This window comes from Crassostrea angulata, chromosome 5 (genome assembly GCF_025612915.1).
Source record: "Crassostrea angulata isolate pt1a10 chromosome 5, ASM2561291v2, whole genome shotgun sequence".
NCBI lineage: Eukaryota > Metazoa > Mollusca > Bivalvia > Ostreida > Ostreidae > Magallana > Magallana angulata.
The window spans coordinates 8,249,584-8,269,662 of NC_069115.1; the positions used below are offsets into that span (position 1 = coordinate 8,249,584).

General features: G+C 32.6%; 1 protein-coding gene and 1 pseudogene across 2 annotated transcripts; one reads left to right on the forward strand and one right to left on the reverse strand.

Moving 5' to 3' along the window:
- Positions 1–745: 745 nt before the first annotated feature.
- LOC128185771 (uncharacterized) lies at positions 746–3,946 on the reverse strand. Of its 2 annotated transcripts, none has more exons than XM_052855433.1 (2): positions 3,835–3,946; positions 746–2,308 (listed from the first exon to the last, which is right to left on the reverse strand). In XM_052855433.1, the coding sequence occupies exon 2, from the start codon at positions 2,304–2,306 to the stop codon at positions 1,044–1,046; it is 1,263 nt and encodes a 420-aa protein (XP_052711393.1). In that variant the 5' UTR covers positions 2,307–2,308; positions 3,835–3,946; the 3' UTR covers positions 746–1,043. The 2 variants fall into 2 exon arrangements, with proteins under 2 accessions (XP_052711393.1, XP_052711392.1); XM_052855432.1 differs by lacking the exon at positions 3,835–3,946 and adding an exon at positions 3,461–3,574.
- Positions 3,947–10,074: 6,128 nt separating this feature from the next.
- LOC128183754 (uncharacterized) overlaps positions 10,075–20,079 on the forward strand; it is a 31,617-nt pseudogene continuing 21,612 nt past the window's right edge.

The window sequence follows — 20,079 nt, forward strand, 5'->3', positions numbered from 1 at the left end:
AACGAAATAAAAAAGAACCAACTTTTCAAGGGTTTGATTGGAAGTGTAGTCCAACTAAACTAAGTCATCCATGACTCTCGTGTGTGCATTCATTTCATTAACATAGAAATAAATTTTGTTTTAGAAACTATTTCTCGCAACCTATCACATAATGTATTCCGATTTTTTAAACACAATGACGTGGTATTGTTTATCTCTATAAAGCTTATATCGTTAATAGGTGGTATATATTTTTGCTTGGATATAAAAATAAACAAATTGTGTTTAAAATGTTTTTAATTCTGTATCATTAAGCTAATGTACCAGAAGATAAAATTCAAACAATTATGCAGCAACAACCGTTGGCGTTGTGAATTACTAGTACGTTTAATAAGTGTTAGATTTCATGACAATTCTTAACACAACCAAACTACTTGTGAGGGAGATAAAGTGTGTAATTCTTATAACATGTTTTAATCAAGTCTGAATCAGAAATATAAGAAAATGATTCTATTAACGCAATCAAAGCATTAAATTAACTCATGTTGAATCATTTTAACACATCTAGACAACATTTACAATAAGAATTTACTTCTATGCTATCATGTTTGACGCCACTAAAAGCTTTAGTTATATTACCACGCCTAACTATACAGTTTTTTCTCACACATATAGATTATAACAATGTAAGCAAAGTATCCCAGGAAAGTGAGTTTTGAGACATAAAAATTAATTATGAAGTTTTAGACAAAAATGCAAATAACAAACGATTATCAAGCTTTACTCATTAGCTATATCAAAAAGATTCAATATAAATTTTACATCTAAAATTGCATTTTAAATCATATAGCTAATAACATGTTTTAAGTAGTTACATTATATAGGTGCATACTATGTAGGTCTTAAAAATCTCTACGAAACTCCTAGAACACAGAACAAATACATTTATATCAGTATAATCCTTGGTATCCTTTCCATTTGCAGATATTCTTATCTTTGAAAACGATGAACGATAATAATTAATGCCAAATAATATATTTATGATTTTAAAAATCTTGAGCTGTCTATACGTCAAGAATTTCCCACAAACAGTTTTCCTTTGATGCTTTCAAATTTTCCGTGCCCTCTATAGAAAAGGTTCTCCAACACGATTTCAAGAACAGAAATTTACAGGGCCATTTAATGGAGGAAAATAAGAACTGCGGCAGGAGCCTTTCATTGCCCAAACGGACGACCTTCCATTGTCCTTCTGTTCCCGGTTTGTCTGAAACAGAAACACACTTTCCATCTTTGTCCATAGAAACGTAGGAGTCTGACCACTTCACTGATCTCATGTAAAATATACCGTCCAACTTCCGATTTCGCACCGGTTCCAAATAAAATTTACAAGCAAAAGACGAGTTTTGGCTTCCACCAATAAAATCCGTTTTAGGTGACATCATTTCAAATCTGTAGTCCGGCAATTTTGAAGAGCGAATGAAATGTTTCCGACGACAGAACTTTTTATCATGCCCTAAGCTTGGAATTCGTATTCTATGAATGCAAATAAAATTCATAAAATTTTCGTTTTCTGTCGGTTGGAATATTGTATGAAACACTGCTTTTTGGAAACTTGTTTCCGTTACATATCTCATAACTTCCATGTCTGATTTTTGACCTTCATTTATCATGGCGAGAACCCCTCGAGTACTTTGTTGATCATAGTTGCTTCGCTGTTTAATGCAGAAAACTTGCCACAACACTATCGTACGGAGATTTGCCAAACGAAAATACAGATTGATATAGACCGATGCCCGGCGGGCAGACTGTGGGTCGGACGTCGTCAGTAGCTCGTGCGTTTTTACTTTCAGTTTGCCCATGAACTTCACAATGTCGTCGGTTGGAAATTTGTCTTCTAATCTGTTAACAACACTTTCGTGAGCTTGTTCGTTGATCTCACCAAAATATGCATTTTTGATGAAAAGCAAATCAACCAAACCAGCTGCTTCTGCTTTTAACTCTGAGTCTTCATAGCGTTCTAATGCTACAAATATACTATCCTCTTCTACAGGGGCATCAGCAGATTTTAGATTTGATCCTATTTTCTTGAACATCGAAGATAGAGCTGACAAGGAAAGTGTAAACGATAATACGGGTACTGTAGAGCATCCAGTCAATTTAGACAGTATATCAACTCCATATGCTAGCTTCTGGAAAACGTCTGCGACGTCAGTTCCTGTTAAGTCAGTTAATTTCTTTGCGGCACATTTTACGTAATCATCAGAGGTGCCGCCGGCGAAAAGCTTTTGTAGTTCTTTTTCTAATCCTTCCATTGATATTTGATCCATCCCTGATGAAATAAAGTAAATGGGGTTTTTTCAGAATAAGAAATACTCTAATTCTTTAATACGTATGTTTTGTCGAATAAAAGAAAAAAAATGTCATTGGTTCTAACAAGATGACTAAACTAATCGATATCTAAGTGTGTCAAGGTATTGTATGTAAAAATCATGTACGATACAAAGGTTTAAAGTCGTAATATGTAATTTATTGTTCAATGGCCTGCAATTTTGCCAGTGTGATGTTTACCTTTAAACGAATTTTAACTCGTCACACCTGATTTCGCGTCATCTCACTATGTACAAAAACCCTAATATATTGACATAATTATGATGCTTAAGCAAGCAAAATGCATGCATACCGTATTTTTTAAAGGTACAAATCATATACATATATATTCTATTAACATGCATGTTTTTCTTAATGATTAAATTAAGTTCAATTGAAAACAAAAATTAAGTATATGCAAATTCTACTAAAACAAACCGCTTGAAGTTATTTATTTTTAAAAAGCATTTTTATACGCTAAACTATCTGTGACAATTTCATTTATCTTTAAAAAGAAACTTTTCATCAGCAGGTTAATAATTTTACTTTGCAATGCCGCCAACCCAATTAAACAAAAACAAAGATCAATAAATTCTTATTTTTTTTCTACATCTTTTTTTTAAAACACATACCGCTTTTATCTGTAACTAACATTGATTAACAGGGAATGAGTAATTCCAAGTCCAACGTCTATTATTAGCATCGATCAGTGCATAATAGATATATTGAATTATAACAATAACGTTTTATCTATATCATTATGTGTTGATTTACCGATGTTGAAGCTAGTGACGAAGCCAAAGTAGAAAACAAAACCACGTCTGACGTCTTGTGTTTTATCTTATAAAATGGGCGCCGGACACTTATTAAAAATAAAACTGATGTGTAAATCATTGCATCATTTAATTTAAAGTTCTTTTTTTCTAAAGTTTCCTAAAATTGAATACAATTAGGTTAATCTATCTCTTTGTACTAGGGTGCGACTCATAAGTGTTAGATGACTATCCCACATGAGAGAGAGAGAGAGAGAGAGAGAGAGAGAGAGAGAGATCTCCATCATTAGATTTGTATTTGCCAGAAAACAAGAAACAACTCTATAGAAAAAAAACCTTACCGATATGTGCTCTGTGTCAGATTAGTCCATACTGAAAGTTGGTGCAATGTATAGTAGCGTTATATTTCAATTGCGTATCAATAAATACACCATAGCGACGATCATTTATTTGTGTTGCGCAACTTTGTTATTGTTCTTAAAATAAATGCTGGAATTTCCTCCTCTTTCAGTTGTCTTGCAATAAAGCAGCTGTCTAACCTTAGCACCTATAGTACATAATAGAACTATAGGAAAAAGCGGATTGAACAAGGGGTTTCCTAAATTAATTAGGCTTAGAGAATGGTCATTATATCTATAGCAAGAAACGAAAAAGAAACTAGTTTGTTCCTGTGAATTTTTACGAGTGAAAAATGATATTATGCCAAAGAAGATACCTTAGATTTTTTTCCTTTCATCGATTTCAATTCCACTTTTTTCACAGGTCTGTGTATTTTGATGATCATCCAAATACCTAGAGACTTAATAGATCGTCACAATCGATCGCAAGGTCAATCATGTGCACTAGATTTGGTCTTTTAAACAAGGAATAATCTGCTTAACCGGGTCAAAATATTTCATTTAAATTTCGATTTAATGGGACGAATAGACAAAAGAATTTATTTACGATTCATTAGACAAATGCCTAATTTCGGACATTAATTATTTCCATTTTTTATCACTAAAGTCAATAACTCGTGTCATGTTAATGTTTTCATATGTTGCTAAATAGAAAATACGTTTTTCAAAACCAATTTAGAAGTTACATCATTGAAAACTGCTAATATATAAATGTATAAACTACGCTTGAAAATTTAAAATATAAAAAAAAACATTTAAGCTAGCTGTAACAGTATATACATGTACAATATCTGTAAACAAAAACATTATGCAAGCTTTGTTTATTTTACTTGACAATTAAATTTGATCTCTTATTTCGCTTAAAACTTCACAATTTTGGCTGACCTTTATAAATACTTGAGAACAACTCGCCTTGTTAAATAGTTTTTTTTGGAAAATTACTATCAAATCAATATTATTTACATACTGGTACTGTACCAGTTATCGGCTAAGACCAGTTATCGGTTAAACTGAGAGTTCGGGTTTATAGCACGTGACAATCCAAGATTTTTTAATTCAGTCGTCTCTTTCGAATAAAGAAAAGTAAGTTTGCTTGAAAACTTTCTTGAATATGTTTTTTACATGAGCTTAAACGATCATTGTTTACCGCTGATTTTACATCTTTGCACTTTCAGCAGTGGGGGAAGTGACGTAATAAGTTAAAAATAGAATATTACCTCTTTGTGATACGTTAATTATTATATCCCTTCTTTGATTTGACATATAAAATCAATACATTTAACATGTATAAACAAAAGGAATTCACGAATTTCCGAGAAATTTGTAGCGCAATTGAACGCCTGATTGCACAATTATGTATTGAATAGTATACGATTTGGTGTATTACCATATGATAATAAACGAATTGTTTATAATGTCTCATGACCCCAAACACTTTAGTCTGACCTAGCAAAGGGGCATAATTCAAACTACATTTAGCAGAGTATAAAATCAACATGAACACGGATTTTTACTATGTTATCATCACGAAGCCGATAACTGGTACAGTAAATCGTAAAATCTCGGCAAATTCGGGGCGTGCTTAAAAGCACAAAACAAGATGTATTGGGTTCTAAATAATGATATAAACTAACAGATTGATAAATATAAGAAGTTCACTTTTTAAAGTATGTCAAGTTTTATCCAAAAATATCAAGAAATAAGGAATTACGAAAAGAAAACGTAAAATTTTAGCCGATAACTGGTACAGTGCCAGTACCTAATAGATACTAAACATCCGCTAAACAAATTTACTTAATCTTTAAGAATATACATTTTTATAGTTTTTATAAAGTGGCGTTCGTTGCAGATTTATTTACAATCCATATAACATTTCCCAAACTCCTGTTCTTTAATGTTTCTCTCAGATCAGTGGTAATCTTTAACAATTTCGTGAAATTTAGTAACTGATCTATAAATTGTCAGTACATCTATTTAAACAAATTTAATGATTTTCTAAATATAAAGATTTAATTGTTTTAACTTTACGACATATGAAACCATATGTACATGTTATGTAGTAAATTGAGTGCCCTAAGCTTGAATCATATATTATGCAATATTATGTAAGGTTGTGAGACCAGGGCCCCGACTACGGTACTACAGGTACTTATTGCTTTGATATAATATATGAACAGAATTTTGCTTTCCTTTTGATATTGACCCGAGATGGTCTCAATTGTATGTTTACATAACAAAGAATTCTGAGATCTGTATCTCGCTGATATCCCGACATGCAGCTGACACTCAAATTTTGGTTTACTATTAATAAAGCCTTACTGGTGCATTTTTACATTAAAATCGGGTAAATAAAAGTTGACCATAACCGTGATCATGTGCCTCTTAAAAGGATATTTCAAATAACCTTTTATTTCACATGAGTATAACATCAAAATCCGATTCAACAGAAGCCAATATTACAGTGAATTTAAAACAGAAATATTTGTTATCAAGCTTTAGTAATTTTTTAGCATATTGCATCGCAGACACCAGCATCGCAAACTTTAAGCTTTAAAGACCAAAAAACTGAAAAAGGATCGAACTCTAGACTACCGAACGAGTAAGTCTGTAGTAGTTTCAAACTCCACATATTTGGGGAACTTTTGTGCATGCGATGTTGGTACCGGACATGACTGTATCAGGCTAAAATTCAAGATGTAATATCACAGCAAAGTTTTTCGGGTTGTGTTGTCGTATCATATTTTTTTACGGTGCAACCTTTTTGGCGAGTGCAGCGCGTAAATAAATCTTTTGATTTAAACTATTGAAAATTTCATTGTCAAAAATTTAATTTTCTGATAGAACAGTAAAGCCAGTAATTTTAAAATCTGATATATAATTGCGTCCTAAACGGGATACAACATATATCGATTGTTTTTATCGGACTCCAGAGTCAATTTTGATAAATACATGACCACTAAAGGAAAAAGAAGTTTTAAAAAAGGACTACAGGAGGGGAGCTGTCTGTCACGGCACACAGGTACAGTGTACACATGTTGAACAGATTTCCGTCTAGGAAACTTAAATAAATAGAATAATTTACACAAATTTAACTGCATGAAATATAGAGGTAAACTTTCAAAACGCTATTAACATTTAAGGTAACATCATGAATGAATGAGAATAAGTATACCACGAATATTTGGGGGATTTACATGTACTCCTTTTAATTTTCAAAAATATCGATTTTAAGCTTCATTTCATCCGAAGGCTCAAATTTGTTCAGCATAAACTTTTGGCGTCCTCATTTTTTGCACAACTAGTGAGTCAATTTTAATTAAACTTAGCACGGACCATATTTGGATCAAAATAATTTTTTTAATAGAGGGCCATACCCTGCATGCACATCAATGTGACATAAAAAGAAAATAATTAAATATCTTCTTCTCAAACACCATTTGTCAAGAAAAGTTGAAACAAACGTAGAAGCATACTCTTGGAGTTTTTATCTAATTATGTTCAATAAATGATCCCCGGGGGTAAGATGAGACTGCGATGCGGGATTGAATTTGACAAATGACTATAAAATATGCGCAGCAATGTTAAGGCGTCCCGATGCTAAAATACGGCTGGAAAACGATATTATTTAAATCATCGCCAAAATACTTTGACCGGGAGTATTTTTTAAAATCTATGTTACATTTATTGACACCGATGTTAAACATTATATTTGATGCATTTTGTGACGTCATATGTTCTTTGTAATCACGTGACGGGCGAATCCTAGTATTGCAAGTTATCTTTTTAAATCGCATCGGCGCAGGTGATTAATGACATTAAATCAAACATATTTTTAAGAAAAATCCTTTGTTAAGTCATATACTTTGAAGTTCTTGCTCGGGAAAGAAATAGATATTTCGTTTATCGAAGATAGTGTTGAAACATTCCAGAAAATCATCAAAATAATGCACATTTTTACTAATCAAAAGCAATTTACAAAAAATTGGGGTTAATCCGTAGGTTTCCGTAGCACGATTCACATTGGTACTTATATTCTCTACCAATTTTACGTAAAATATTCTAAAATTATGTTGATCTTTCACCTGCGCCAAGCTGGTTTTACATGCATTAAAATTCTTCATTCAGTTGTTTACACGAAGCAGGGAGAGTCTCCAAACCACTAGTTTATAAATTGTCTTTAACTTATAACGAAGCTTTACAACTGCCGATTATTTGATACTGGTTTTTAATATGAATGAATTCTGTACGTCCAGCATTAACGGCAGCATCTATGTAAAGGAAACATGCAGTTTTATAGTGGTTAAATATAATTCACTTTTAACGTTGAGATACATTACCTGGGAACTATCGACAGGAATGCAGATCGTGACGTCAAAGTTAATTATGACGTCATATCGTATGAAGTACAGGCAAGTGACTTTCTACACATCGCTGTAAAATCCATCGGGAAGCCTTAACATGCCCGCGTGACTTTATAAAAAATCCTATTTTAATTGTATCGTCTTCAAAGTGTACACTATTTGTATGTATTATTAAAATGTATAGCAACCCTTTTGTCGTAACCCGATGAGCTCTGTTTTCTTTTATGTTCTGAGTATTAAAGGTTTCATAAATACAAACGCTAATATAAGTTTGGGGACTTGCCTTAATTGAATGAATATGTACGGCACAAACTCGGAGATGTTCAATTACGTTTCTCCGAAAGAAGGTACGTAAAAAGTGAAATTTGTAGAAGAATACGTGTGTTTGCAACTTGCAAGTGGTTTATCAATTTCATCAATTAAAGTATTTTATACCTTTTGGCCAGTAAATTAGAAGCACTCTCTGCACGTAATAGAGACTTGGAACTTTCTGGAAGGCACTGAACACTTTTTTTTATTGTATTAGTTATGGTTGAATTTTTTGCATCTATAACCGTGTTTAGAAAATTAGACTTTTATTGTTTTAAAAAATGACGTTGAATTGTACACTTCAAGAGGATTATTACGTTTTGCAAGCGAGTAACATTAAATGTGACGTGGCGTGCGCAAGTTCTATAGTACTTGAAGTTGTGGGGTTTTTTAGTTTGTTTATTGACAGGTGGCATCTGGCACCGGTATTTTCACTGGTTGTACAGGAGCCTTAGAGGTGGACAAAGCAGGCTGGGGTTGCGGTTGTTTTCTCTGTCCACGTCCCAATCTTGAGGCCGCTGGATTGGAGGCAGTGATGCTTCCTATACTCTGTCCCGAGTTTTTGCTTCCACCACTTTTTGCTTGATATTTCAGTAATAGTAAATACCTTTGTGCTCAAACTACGTTCATCCACTAATATAAAAAACGTCCAGATTATGTTTTGAAACGCCCCCTCTACCGCTTCAGGTTTCAATACACATCCCGAAATGGAAAGTCTACGGAGATTTTGCATTGCAACAGCCATTAATAAGCCCGGATGATAACGTTAAAAAATTGTCCAATGTATTCCGAGTGTATTCCGAATGGAGAAAAGATGTAAACATTCCCCATTATAAATCTCCGTAAGGAATCTGTTTTCGTTCCTGTGAATTTTTCTGAGTAGAAAGGGATAATTGTTCAATGAAGATATCTTAGATATATATTCCTTTTAACGATTTCAACTGTGTTTCTTTCACAGGTATGTGTAATTTTATTAAAAATCCTGAAAAAGCGATGGAAGCAATAACTTGGGACAGACTATACAAAGTTAACTTACGAACTGTGTTAGTACTTGGTAAGGTTAAAGGATTGATGATTCCTGATCGTCGGGAATCGAAATGATCAAACTATTTGCTTGAAGGCGAAGTCCAAAAAAGGAAGCTTGTTGTTGCACATGATTGTGCAAATTATTAACCAGAAACGACAACTCTAAATTGTACATGTATATGAGACTAATGGAGGTAATTGAGAGTAGTCTTTCGTGGATCAGCAAGTTATCTATTTTTCTTAATTACTAGGCATCTTATATCAAGTTAAGTATGATTTTTAAACTATGAAGTATTTTGAACTAATGATAAAGTTTCCGGACCGTGATAATCCCTAAGTATCCAGATAAGGATCCTCATGCACTCTCTAACCCAGATACTGCAAAGATCTAGTTATAAGATAATATTTGCATGACTTACTTGTGTAGCAAACTAAAATTGAAATATAAGGCAAACATTCATCTTATTACTCTTTTGAGAAGTGCAGGTGTTGCAAAAATGTTCCGTTAATATGCATTACAAATTAGGGTGTCTTTATTCAATAAAGTATATAAACTGTAAATCCTCAAATGCATCAAAGATACATTAAAGAGAAGTTTTGAGCAGAATGAATTAAATATGTTTTGCCATTTTTCTTTTGCTAACATTAAGGGTAACAAGACCAAATCTCAATTCGCCAAACCCTAAATGTTTGTGAGTAATTTAAAACACATTTACTTTTCTGCCTAAATGGTATTTTTGTCGTTGTTGTTGTTGAATAATACCGTACTTCATGTACCGCAAAAAGACGACAAGTGTGCTAGGGAGACAGTTTTTCTTGATTGTCTCCTTCATGAGGAGATACAATTTTATTTGTTAAACGATGACTTCTGAGAAGGATTACGGTAATCACGATACCAACTGTGGCGAAAAAGACAATTGCGCAGCTAATTGTGAAAGTGATTTTTACGATTTTTCTCCTCCATATACTACTGCTAAAAGCGTGATGGATGTTTGGGTAAGTATGAGAGAGAGAGAGAGAGAGAGAGAGAGAGAGAGAGAGAGAGAGAGAGAGAGAGAGAGAGAGAGAGAGAGGTAATGGCAATTTTAAATTTTATTACGTTTTTACGTCGCAGATTAACTGAATTTAGGCGAGTGTAATGATTTCGGAGAAACCGACCACAACGAGTGCAAAACGTAATGTGTTCATTTAGTAAGAATATGGAAAATGTGTATGCCCTGCGGAAACCTTCGGGCCACCTTTATGTATCGGTAACATATATTTTCCCTTCTTTTTTTTTCAAAGTACAACACATTCTGTTCAGGGAAACAATATCCATCAATTGTACTGATTTAGATAATTGTTAATAGAATGTACAATGCAGTTACCGCGGTGACTGTCAGAATGGCGACTGGAAGTGTTTCCTGGGCATAAAGGAAAATATTGTGAGGGTGATTTTAGAACAAGACTATGGCCGAAATGTAAAATGTCATCATGATTTCTTATCTACAACTTTATATCTGATTCGAACAATTTATGGTAAGAAATTGATATATCAGTAGTTATTTTACAACGCTGGTGGAGAAGGTACATCAATTCCTTAAAATCGTTCCGACAAATCGACAAACATTGTAGATCCTAACTAATATATATATATATATATATATATATATATATATATATATATATATATATATATATATATATATATATATATATATATATATATATATGCAATAATTAGTATTCCTTTTACAGTTATCACTGAATCAAAGAAAACCACAACAGAGAGACCAAGGGATACATTTGGCTCTGTTGTTGGGAGCTGCGGTACTTCCTCTACCGCTTTTTGTGCCCACCAAATTTGTAAGCACCCTAACATCAGGCTGACACAGTGCAATGTTTTATGAAACCCATTGTTCAATGTTATGTTCTTGAAATAGATGAAGAAAACGCTTTGTTATAGTTATTCTGATTATATTGCGTCGAACGTGAAACAATGTAAGTAAAGTGAAAATAGAAAATTTTAGTTTAGAATTTAGTTTTAGAATCAGAATTAAAGTATCTCTTTAATTGTCATATAACAAAAAATATTTCAATAAACAAAAACTGTTGTAAAGGTCCAACCATTACCATAAAGTTTTTGCAATCTACCATTTTTGTCAAATGAAGCTTTACAAAAGCATTTGATATTTGTCCTCTTTGGATAAGAGACGATAAACGAGGAACTGTGTTTATTACAAGACAATTGTTGTCTTTTATTGCTGCATTCACATATTTTTACAACACAACACTATCTTAGTATTGGTGTTTTAATTACCATAATGAAACATAAAATCACAATAAACAAATCTGACCATCTTAAAAGACATGAATTTCTAGTTTACCACTAGCAAACACATCTAATGGACACCTTATATCATTTTACATTCCACATGGACTTCAGATAATTTTAAAATCTTGTGAGAGGTACTTATATATTTTTACAGACTTGTAAATGATGTATGTTGGAACCTTTTTTTATAAGATAATAAAGCAACCTTACAAACAATTTTTGTTTTACATATCCTAACTTACTATTATATAAATAGTGCCTGTTTGGGAGGGTAACAGTTGAAATTGACACCCCGAGAAAACCATTGTCAACCGACGCGAAGCGGAGGTTGACAATGGTTTTCGAGGGGTGTCAATTTCAACTGTTATCCTCCCAAACAGGCACTATTTATTTTGTTATACTGAATGTCTTTTTTAAAATTTTTAAGAAAATTTTACTGCTTTTATATAGGAATAACGTGAATTCTACAGCGAACCGTACGCGCATAATTTTCGCGCATGTAACATTTTTTAATGTTACCCGTTGCCAAGTGCGTTGCTAACGCTGAGGGTAATAGTAAATATTATTAACTGCGTCTTAACCAATCAGATTTCAGTATTTAACATGAAAGTATAACAATAATATATATGAAAGATTTCAGAGAGTATTTTAATTGCCCCTCAAATAGGGTACTTTAGTTTCTCATATATGTCTTTAAGCTAGCATAAACAATGTAAAACTACTCTTTATTGTAAATGAAGGACGTTTATTTGTGTACAATCACAATTAAAGAAAATTAACTTTATCTTCTATTGTTAAATATCTATTTTTTTTTTACCTTTTCAAAAAAAAAAGATTCGAAGAACGAATACAACGAATTCTTTTGACACTCGTCATAAATAACGCAACTTAATTAATATTTGTCCAAATGTGATTGTTAACAAAACTCTAGGTTTAATGTATACATGGCTTGTAGCCACATAAATAACTTAAACGTGCCTACCTTACATGTAACTGTCAATTTTGTGATCAATGATATGATTGCATGGCATAATTGACCTACTGTGGGATCATTTATATTCGTGGTGTCAATTTTCGTGGGTAGTCAAAACGGTGCCGCTTAGTGGGAACCTTATTTCGTTAGTATTAAAAAAAGGCTGGTATATACTTTCAAGGGGGTGTAGTAAATTAGTTGACAATGGTTACCCACGAAGTTAGTCACTTTAGAACATTAGTGTCCCACGAGTAATGATAATTCTACAGTAATGACTGGATTAGATGTGTTACACTCCACTTAATGTATTAGTATTCAGTGTACATAATGTATCCTCTTGTATAACGAATGTAAATTGGGTACCTTATACGATTATGCATGGTGGCTACGATGATAGTAACATGTACGTACATAATCGAATTTCAAAAAACATGTTAACAATTCGTATTTTTCTCACTATTAATCATTTTTAAAAAATGGGAAAGTGTATTTAAACAATCTAAATATTAAGTACTTTTGACTATGTGAAGAGGGCGTAGAGTTACACAGTGTCGAAGTACCGCAGTGGACAATGCACTCGCTTTTCACCCCTGCGACCTGCGTTCGATCCCCGTGATCGCAGTGATTGTATGTGACAGGGTATGGCGGTCGCCCACTTGGACACGTTGGTTTTTCGGGGTACTCCCGCTTTTTTCCGCATCAATGAACCCCGTCGAGCTAAGTTGTCGAACTTGTTTGTAAATCGTTGTAAAATAACTAAATAAATTTCAGTTCATATATTTTTTGTTTATAATGTTTACAGTGCTTTAGTAAGACATTTCTAATGGCCATATAAAATTTGAGTGTTAGTTGCCGTGTTATAAGGGAGATTAAGAATTAACAGTTCCTTGTTAGGAACTGTTTAATTATGTCCAAAACTAATCAATAGATAGAAAATGTGCTTAAACAAGCTTTTTATCGTATATTTAACCAATAAAAAAATTATAACTAACTGCTAACCTCTCAAAAATTCATATTGCAAAATACAAATTCAAAGCAGAGTAACACGGACCTCTAAAAAGTAAGAAATGGGATCAGGTGACTAGGAGGAGTAAGCATCTCCTGCCGACTGGTCGCACCCTGCGTGTGTTCATTGTCAAGGTCATGAAAAACCGAAGAAACTTTAGTCAGTCCGGTGTATAAATAATGGTATTATATGCATGAAATAAAGTAAAGAAAAATATGGACGAGCCTTGATTCAAAACAATTGTGAGCTCTGTTTTGCTTTTAACTCTGAAACTGATGCTTAAATTTTTGTTGATCATTAGATATGCCTTACTAAGGCATTGTAATCAATAAAAATAGAAAATAAAATTTGACCAAAATCTTGGCCATGCCCCTTTAATTGCTGGCACCTAAATGCCCAAGCTTTACATTGAAAAGATCCAAAAAAGTAGCCTACAGTGGAGTTTTTTAAATTTTTTTAATTGGATTTATGGAAAAGAAAAGTAAAATGCTTTGAATATTCACCTAAAATGGCAACCGTATGATGGCAATAACTAAACGTATCTGTATGTAAAAGGCTTATTTTACAGTCTGTAGAAATTAAAGGTACAACATTGTAGTCCTGGCCGGATATAAATTAAGGTTACCAAAAAAAGTAATTAAAAGCTTGCATATACAATGAATGGAACGTGCTATCAAAACTGTGCTTAATTTGGATAACTAGCCGTCTTGAATTTGGTACTCTAGTGAATATTTCAACAGATAAATCTTCATAAAGAGGCTTGATAATTCATTAAAGTTAGTTTTAATTTCCTATTACAGCTTGTTACTCAGTTTTCTTGAGAATCAAAACCAAACTACAACAAAGAAAACGAGCTACTCTTTGTTTGAGTTAATGTTATAGTTTGTTTTCAGCAAAAGAAAATCATCATTATTATAAACTACTAGTAGGTGAGTTTATAATTAAAAGTGACATATTTTCATGCCAGTCATATTAGGTGTTCGATATACGATGTTTGATATGCGTTTGAATTCAAGTTGAACTGAAATGCCACAGTCAGGTCAAACATATTTTTACGACATACATTACAACATAACATAGCATTTAAATCTCATACTTTAGCAATCGATTTTTATGCAATAGCTTACAGTCTCTTAACATGCCTTTAGATTTTTAATCGTCATAGCATACAATAGCAAACCATAGCATAGCATAGAATAAAATTATAACTCGGTTTTAATGATTTTAGAACAAATTGTTTACATTGCAGATAACTGGTCAACTTTCATTTTTGTTTTTAATTTTATTTCGAAAATTTTGGAACTCAGCTGTATGCAAAGACGTCTTAAATCAAATATCATAGCACGGCATAGCATAGAATAATAAAGCGTATCATAGAATACTATATCATCAAGCCATTATTGTAATTTTTACATAGGCAGTCATACAAATCTCAAAGCAGTGCAATAAACCTCAAATCATACATGTATCTTTAAAATTTTATATCATAGCATAGCATAAGATTGTAAAAGACATGCATAAAATGACTGTATGTTTGATTGAGTTAATTGTAAGGTATTATGAAATTTTACTTATGTAATGTAGATTAATATTTATATATAAACGTTAGCTGACTTCAAACATGACCATTGCAAAAATTTTACCACCCCAATAAGGAACTTAATTCATCATTTTCCTACCATTTAAATTAAACAAAGTTTTAGAAATTTGAATTTTTATATGTGAGAAGTTTTTGTTCAAGGACATTTTTTAAAAGAACAATATTTATAGTCTACAGTATTCTATGTCGCTATTTATATAATAGTGATGTGATGTGCATATACTATATCTGGGTTTGATACATAGTACATGAGAATAAAAGCAAATAATCATCGGCAGAGGAAGCGTTTGTTCTTTCACATTAATCATTGAAATTGATCTTAATTAACAAATTGCTGTACAATTAAAAAAAATCAACGAACCTTTTTGTTCATAATTGACCTTACCGAGAAAGTAAAATTGTTTGGCAGAGAAAATCTCATTGAACTTTTTCTTGTACATTTTTATCAAGCGTCATTAAAAGCATTTTTATATACAATGTTCTTTAAATGCATACCTGTTGACCCTCCCGCATTACGCGAGAGACTCCCGCAAAACGGCCTAAAAATCTAAGATCTCCCGCGCGGGAGACAAATTTCTCCCGCAATCGTATTTGTCTTCCCCATACCCCCCCCCCCAAACTTCTGAATCTTTACATGCAAATTTCAACAACCACTGCAGGTTTTTCTTTAATTTTGAGCTCAAAAAGCTGCTGTGTAGCTTTAATATATCAAAATCCATCTAAGTACTGTCTACCGTGATCACCGTATATGACATGTTATAGTCCAGTTTACTTTTTACGATTATTTCCGGTTTTGACTTAAATCAGTTACGTATTTAGTTATGCATAGGCCTTATAAAAAAATTATTGAAAGTTTAAAACATCTTGATTTTACTCTGTAACCAAAGAAAACAATACACAGCCAGTGGTGTCACTGAACAGGTGCACAGGTAAAGCACCCAAGCCACGTGCAGTGAGTCGTGACTAATTCTGTCTGGCCAACACGGTCGGTAAAAATCAAAGTGAGTTTGGAACACTGAGTGTTTATACAAGCTACCGATAAAAAAAGTATATCACAAGAGTTTTGGAAGTTTATAGTACCGGTGTTGTATAGCAGTTTTTCCCCCATAGTAGCTTTTCCCCCCGGAAAACCTACTATATAGTAACCTTTCCCCCCAGGGGGAAAAGCTACTATATAGTAGCTTTTCCCCCATAGTAGGGTTTCTCCCTCACGTGTTTGGTTCAGATTTTATAAAAAATATTTATGGAAATCCAGTAAGGATTAAAATCAATGTTTCTACACTCCCAGGTTGCATACATGTATATCTGCATTCATCTGTACAGGTTAAGTTTCGTTTTGCCGATTTATTATTTTTATAGACAATGCTGAAAGTTGAACATGTGTGTAATGGAATTACACAAAGAACTTAATTTAGGTATACACTTATATGCATAATTCTGTGTTCTGAAATTGTATTAAACGAGAATGTTTTAAGAATTTCTTGATAAATTTATCAGACTGTTTGTCTGAAATTTCATCCAGGCTAAACCTCTGTTTTAGAGAAATTTTGTTTCCGATGTTTCAGAGCCCGATTTTTAAAATCCTATTATAATAATTACAGTGCATATTCGTTAGGGTCCAATTCAATTCAATTTATTATCCTTTAGCTTTACAACTCATCGGAATACAAATTATAATACATATAAAATTATATACAAATGTGCAATGTGCAGTAAGTGAGTGGACATATTAAGACAATATAATCATGTACATATCTAAGATATGAATGAACATAAATGTATAAGGGTCCAATGTCTCATAAACTAGAGATGACCATATTACCATATTTTTATAGTGGCAGTGGTTTACCACTTGAAGATGCATATGACTCTGAAAATTTCAGCTCTCAGGGTAGGGGCCCTTGATGTTTCAGGGCCCGATGTTTAAAACCCCATTATAATGACTGAATAGTGTTCTATAAGTGGGGACCCGAATATCAAATTCTAGAGATGACTAATTAACCATATTTTCACAGTGATAGTGGTATACCACTAGTAGATGACACCGAAAATGCCCCCATGCAGGGTAGGAGCCTTTGTTGTTTTCGAGCCCGATGTTTGAAATCCAATTATAAAGAATATGTATTTTTTAGGGACCCATATCGCAAAAACTATAGATGACCACATGAACATATTTTTACGGTCATTTAAAAGTAAAAACATCATTTAAAAATATACAATCACTCATATATTTCTTTATCAAAATGATTGAAAATTACGATTAATTCTGCTGCTTTTTTTTTAATTTACGAACATATTTTTTTAAAAAAGGTACGCGGGTAAAGTTTATCATTCTTCAAAACATTTAATCAATTCATAAGGTGACTAATGATATAATAAATAATTAGATAAATAAATCAATTCATAAAAGGAGAAACCGAAAATCAAAAATAGATAACCAACCTAAGCGCTTATACGACTTTTTTACTTGTAAGTTGATTAGTATGGTGGCATATCTCTGCCCCTTGTGTGCAAGTTATTTTTCTATCAAATATGTCGACATGCAAGATAAATATGTTGACATGCAAGATAGTTATGTCAACATGCAACATAACTATGTTGACATGCAAGAAATTGCAATCTGATATGAATTATACAAAATCTCAAAAAATCGCCCGTCTGTGACATCCAAGATGCTAGATGTTATCTTTCTATGTCGACATGCAACTTATTTATGTTAACATGCAAGATAAATATGCTGACATGCAACTTATTTATGTCAACATGCAACTTATTTATGTCGATATGCAACTTATTTATGTCGACATGCGAGATGAATATGTCAACATGCAACTTAGTTATGTTTACATGCGAGATAAATATGTTGACATGCAACTTATAAGTTGCATGTCAACATAACTAAGTTGCATGTTGACATAGATATGTTGCATGTCAACATATTTATCTTGCATGTTAACATAACTAAGTTGCATGTCGACATAAAGAAGTTGCATGTTAACATAAATAAGTTGCATGTTGACATCAATAGGTAGCGTATCTAGCATCTTGGATGTCACATGTTGGCGATATTTGAGATTTTTTATAACTCTTTTTTGATTGCAGTTTTCTTGCATGTCAACATAGTTATCTTGCATGTTGACATAACTATCTTGCATGTCAACATATTTATCTTGCATGTCAACATAATTAAGAGAAAAATAACTTGCACACAGTGGGCAGAGATATGCCACCATAGATTAGAAGAACAAGCTTATATTTTTTTTTAAAAGTCAGCTCATCACAATATATGTGTTGGTTGTCTTTTTTTTTTTTTTTTTTTTTTTTTGGTTTTTGTTTGAATTTTTTTAAATTTCCCCTTGTTTAATTGTTCGAAGAAATGATATGGTACACAAGTAAATCTTTATTGCAAAAATATGAAACAAATAGTATAATTTTTTTAGGTAATTGAATCGTATATCTTGATTTATATAGCATCGTTTTCAAAATTGTATATTTATAAATCACGTTGCAAACTTAAAAGTGGAAAAATTAGCAAATAGTGAGTGACAATATAAACATAAAGTTAGTTCAGGCTCCATTTCACATTTTCCAAAGTAACCAGCAAAGATACCGACATTGTTCTGGTTGTGAAGACATTTCATTGTTTTTTTAAATGTTTACATCATAATATCTCGCGTTTCGTAGAAATGTGCTTAAGAATATGAATATGCGTAACTTTAAACGAAATGGTAAACACTAACTTTACACATGCTTTAATTACATAATTAAAATACCCCTTAAACTTAGAACCCCATCAATCAAAGTAAAACTAAAACATTTCAGTTTCTCATCATACCATTGCATCATGTCTCCCGTTTGATATTTAGAAGAAGAAATATATAATTGTTTTTAAGATCGTCAATTCTAACGGTATTAATTTAAAATCGATAGCCTTTTGGACGAAGGGAGTAATACGTTTCCACTTTTTATTCCCTTCCTCTACAAAATTAAGTCAAGATTGGTCAGTTAGTTCCCTGGGAGAAGCTTATACATTGATGGTAATACATTAGAACAATTAAATTTCCAAACCGGCGTATTTTCACTCAAATGTGTTCTCACGTGTTCATAACGTCGAAGTCAAAACTGTATATAAGCATCGATTAGATGAAAAAGATTCGAGGTATTCCGAAATCCGTGTAAAAGGTGTTCCAAAAAGGGGTGAGAACAGGTGAAATAAACGATGATGACACATGCATGTTATAAAGGCGCATAGTTCATATTTGGGGTTGAAAAACCATGTATTTTATTCTATGTATTAATAAATGCCATAATTATCCTTTTTTGTGAGAAATTAATATCATATCAGTTATTGCAAATTATTGTCACGAATGGTCCGCAATAAACATGGCCGGAAAGTAAAAAAGGGGGAAAATCCACTATATAGTAGGTTTTCCGTGGGGGTAATCTGGCTATAAAAAGGGGGAAAGCCCACTATATAGTCAGCTTTCCGTGGGGGCAAAACTGCTATATAGCCATTTTTCCGGGGGGAAGAACTGCTATATAGCCATTTTTCCGGGGGGAAAGATGGCTAGGGGGAAAAGGCACTATATAACACCGGTACTATGAATTACAGGGATACTATAGATATTACAACATAGATCATTTTTAAATGATACTGGAGATATACATGTTGTTTTGTAAATTAAAAATCTATCCTATATATAAGGCAAAAAATAAATTCATAATTTTAATGAATATTATTTACTGGTATTTTCTTAACTGGGTTTCACTGCAACTTCAAAATACGCAAAAAAATATTCTGTGTTTACCCTAGATGTCAGCATGCAGTGATGGTTCAATACTGAACAATAAGATGACTTAATATAAAAAGTGGCACTACTGACTTTTTGTTTTGTACCATGCAAACAAAATCATAGTTTTCTGAACAAGTAGAGCAACACAAGTTGTAATTGCACACTGGTAGTCATAGAAAT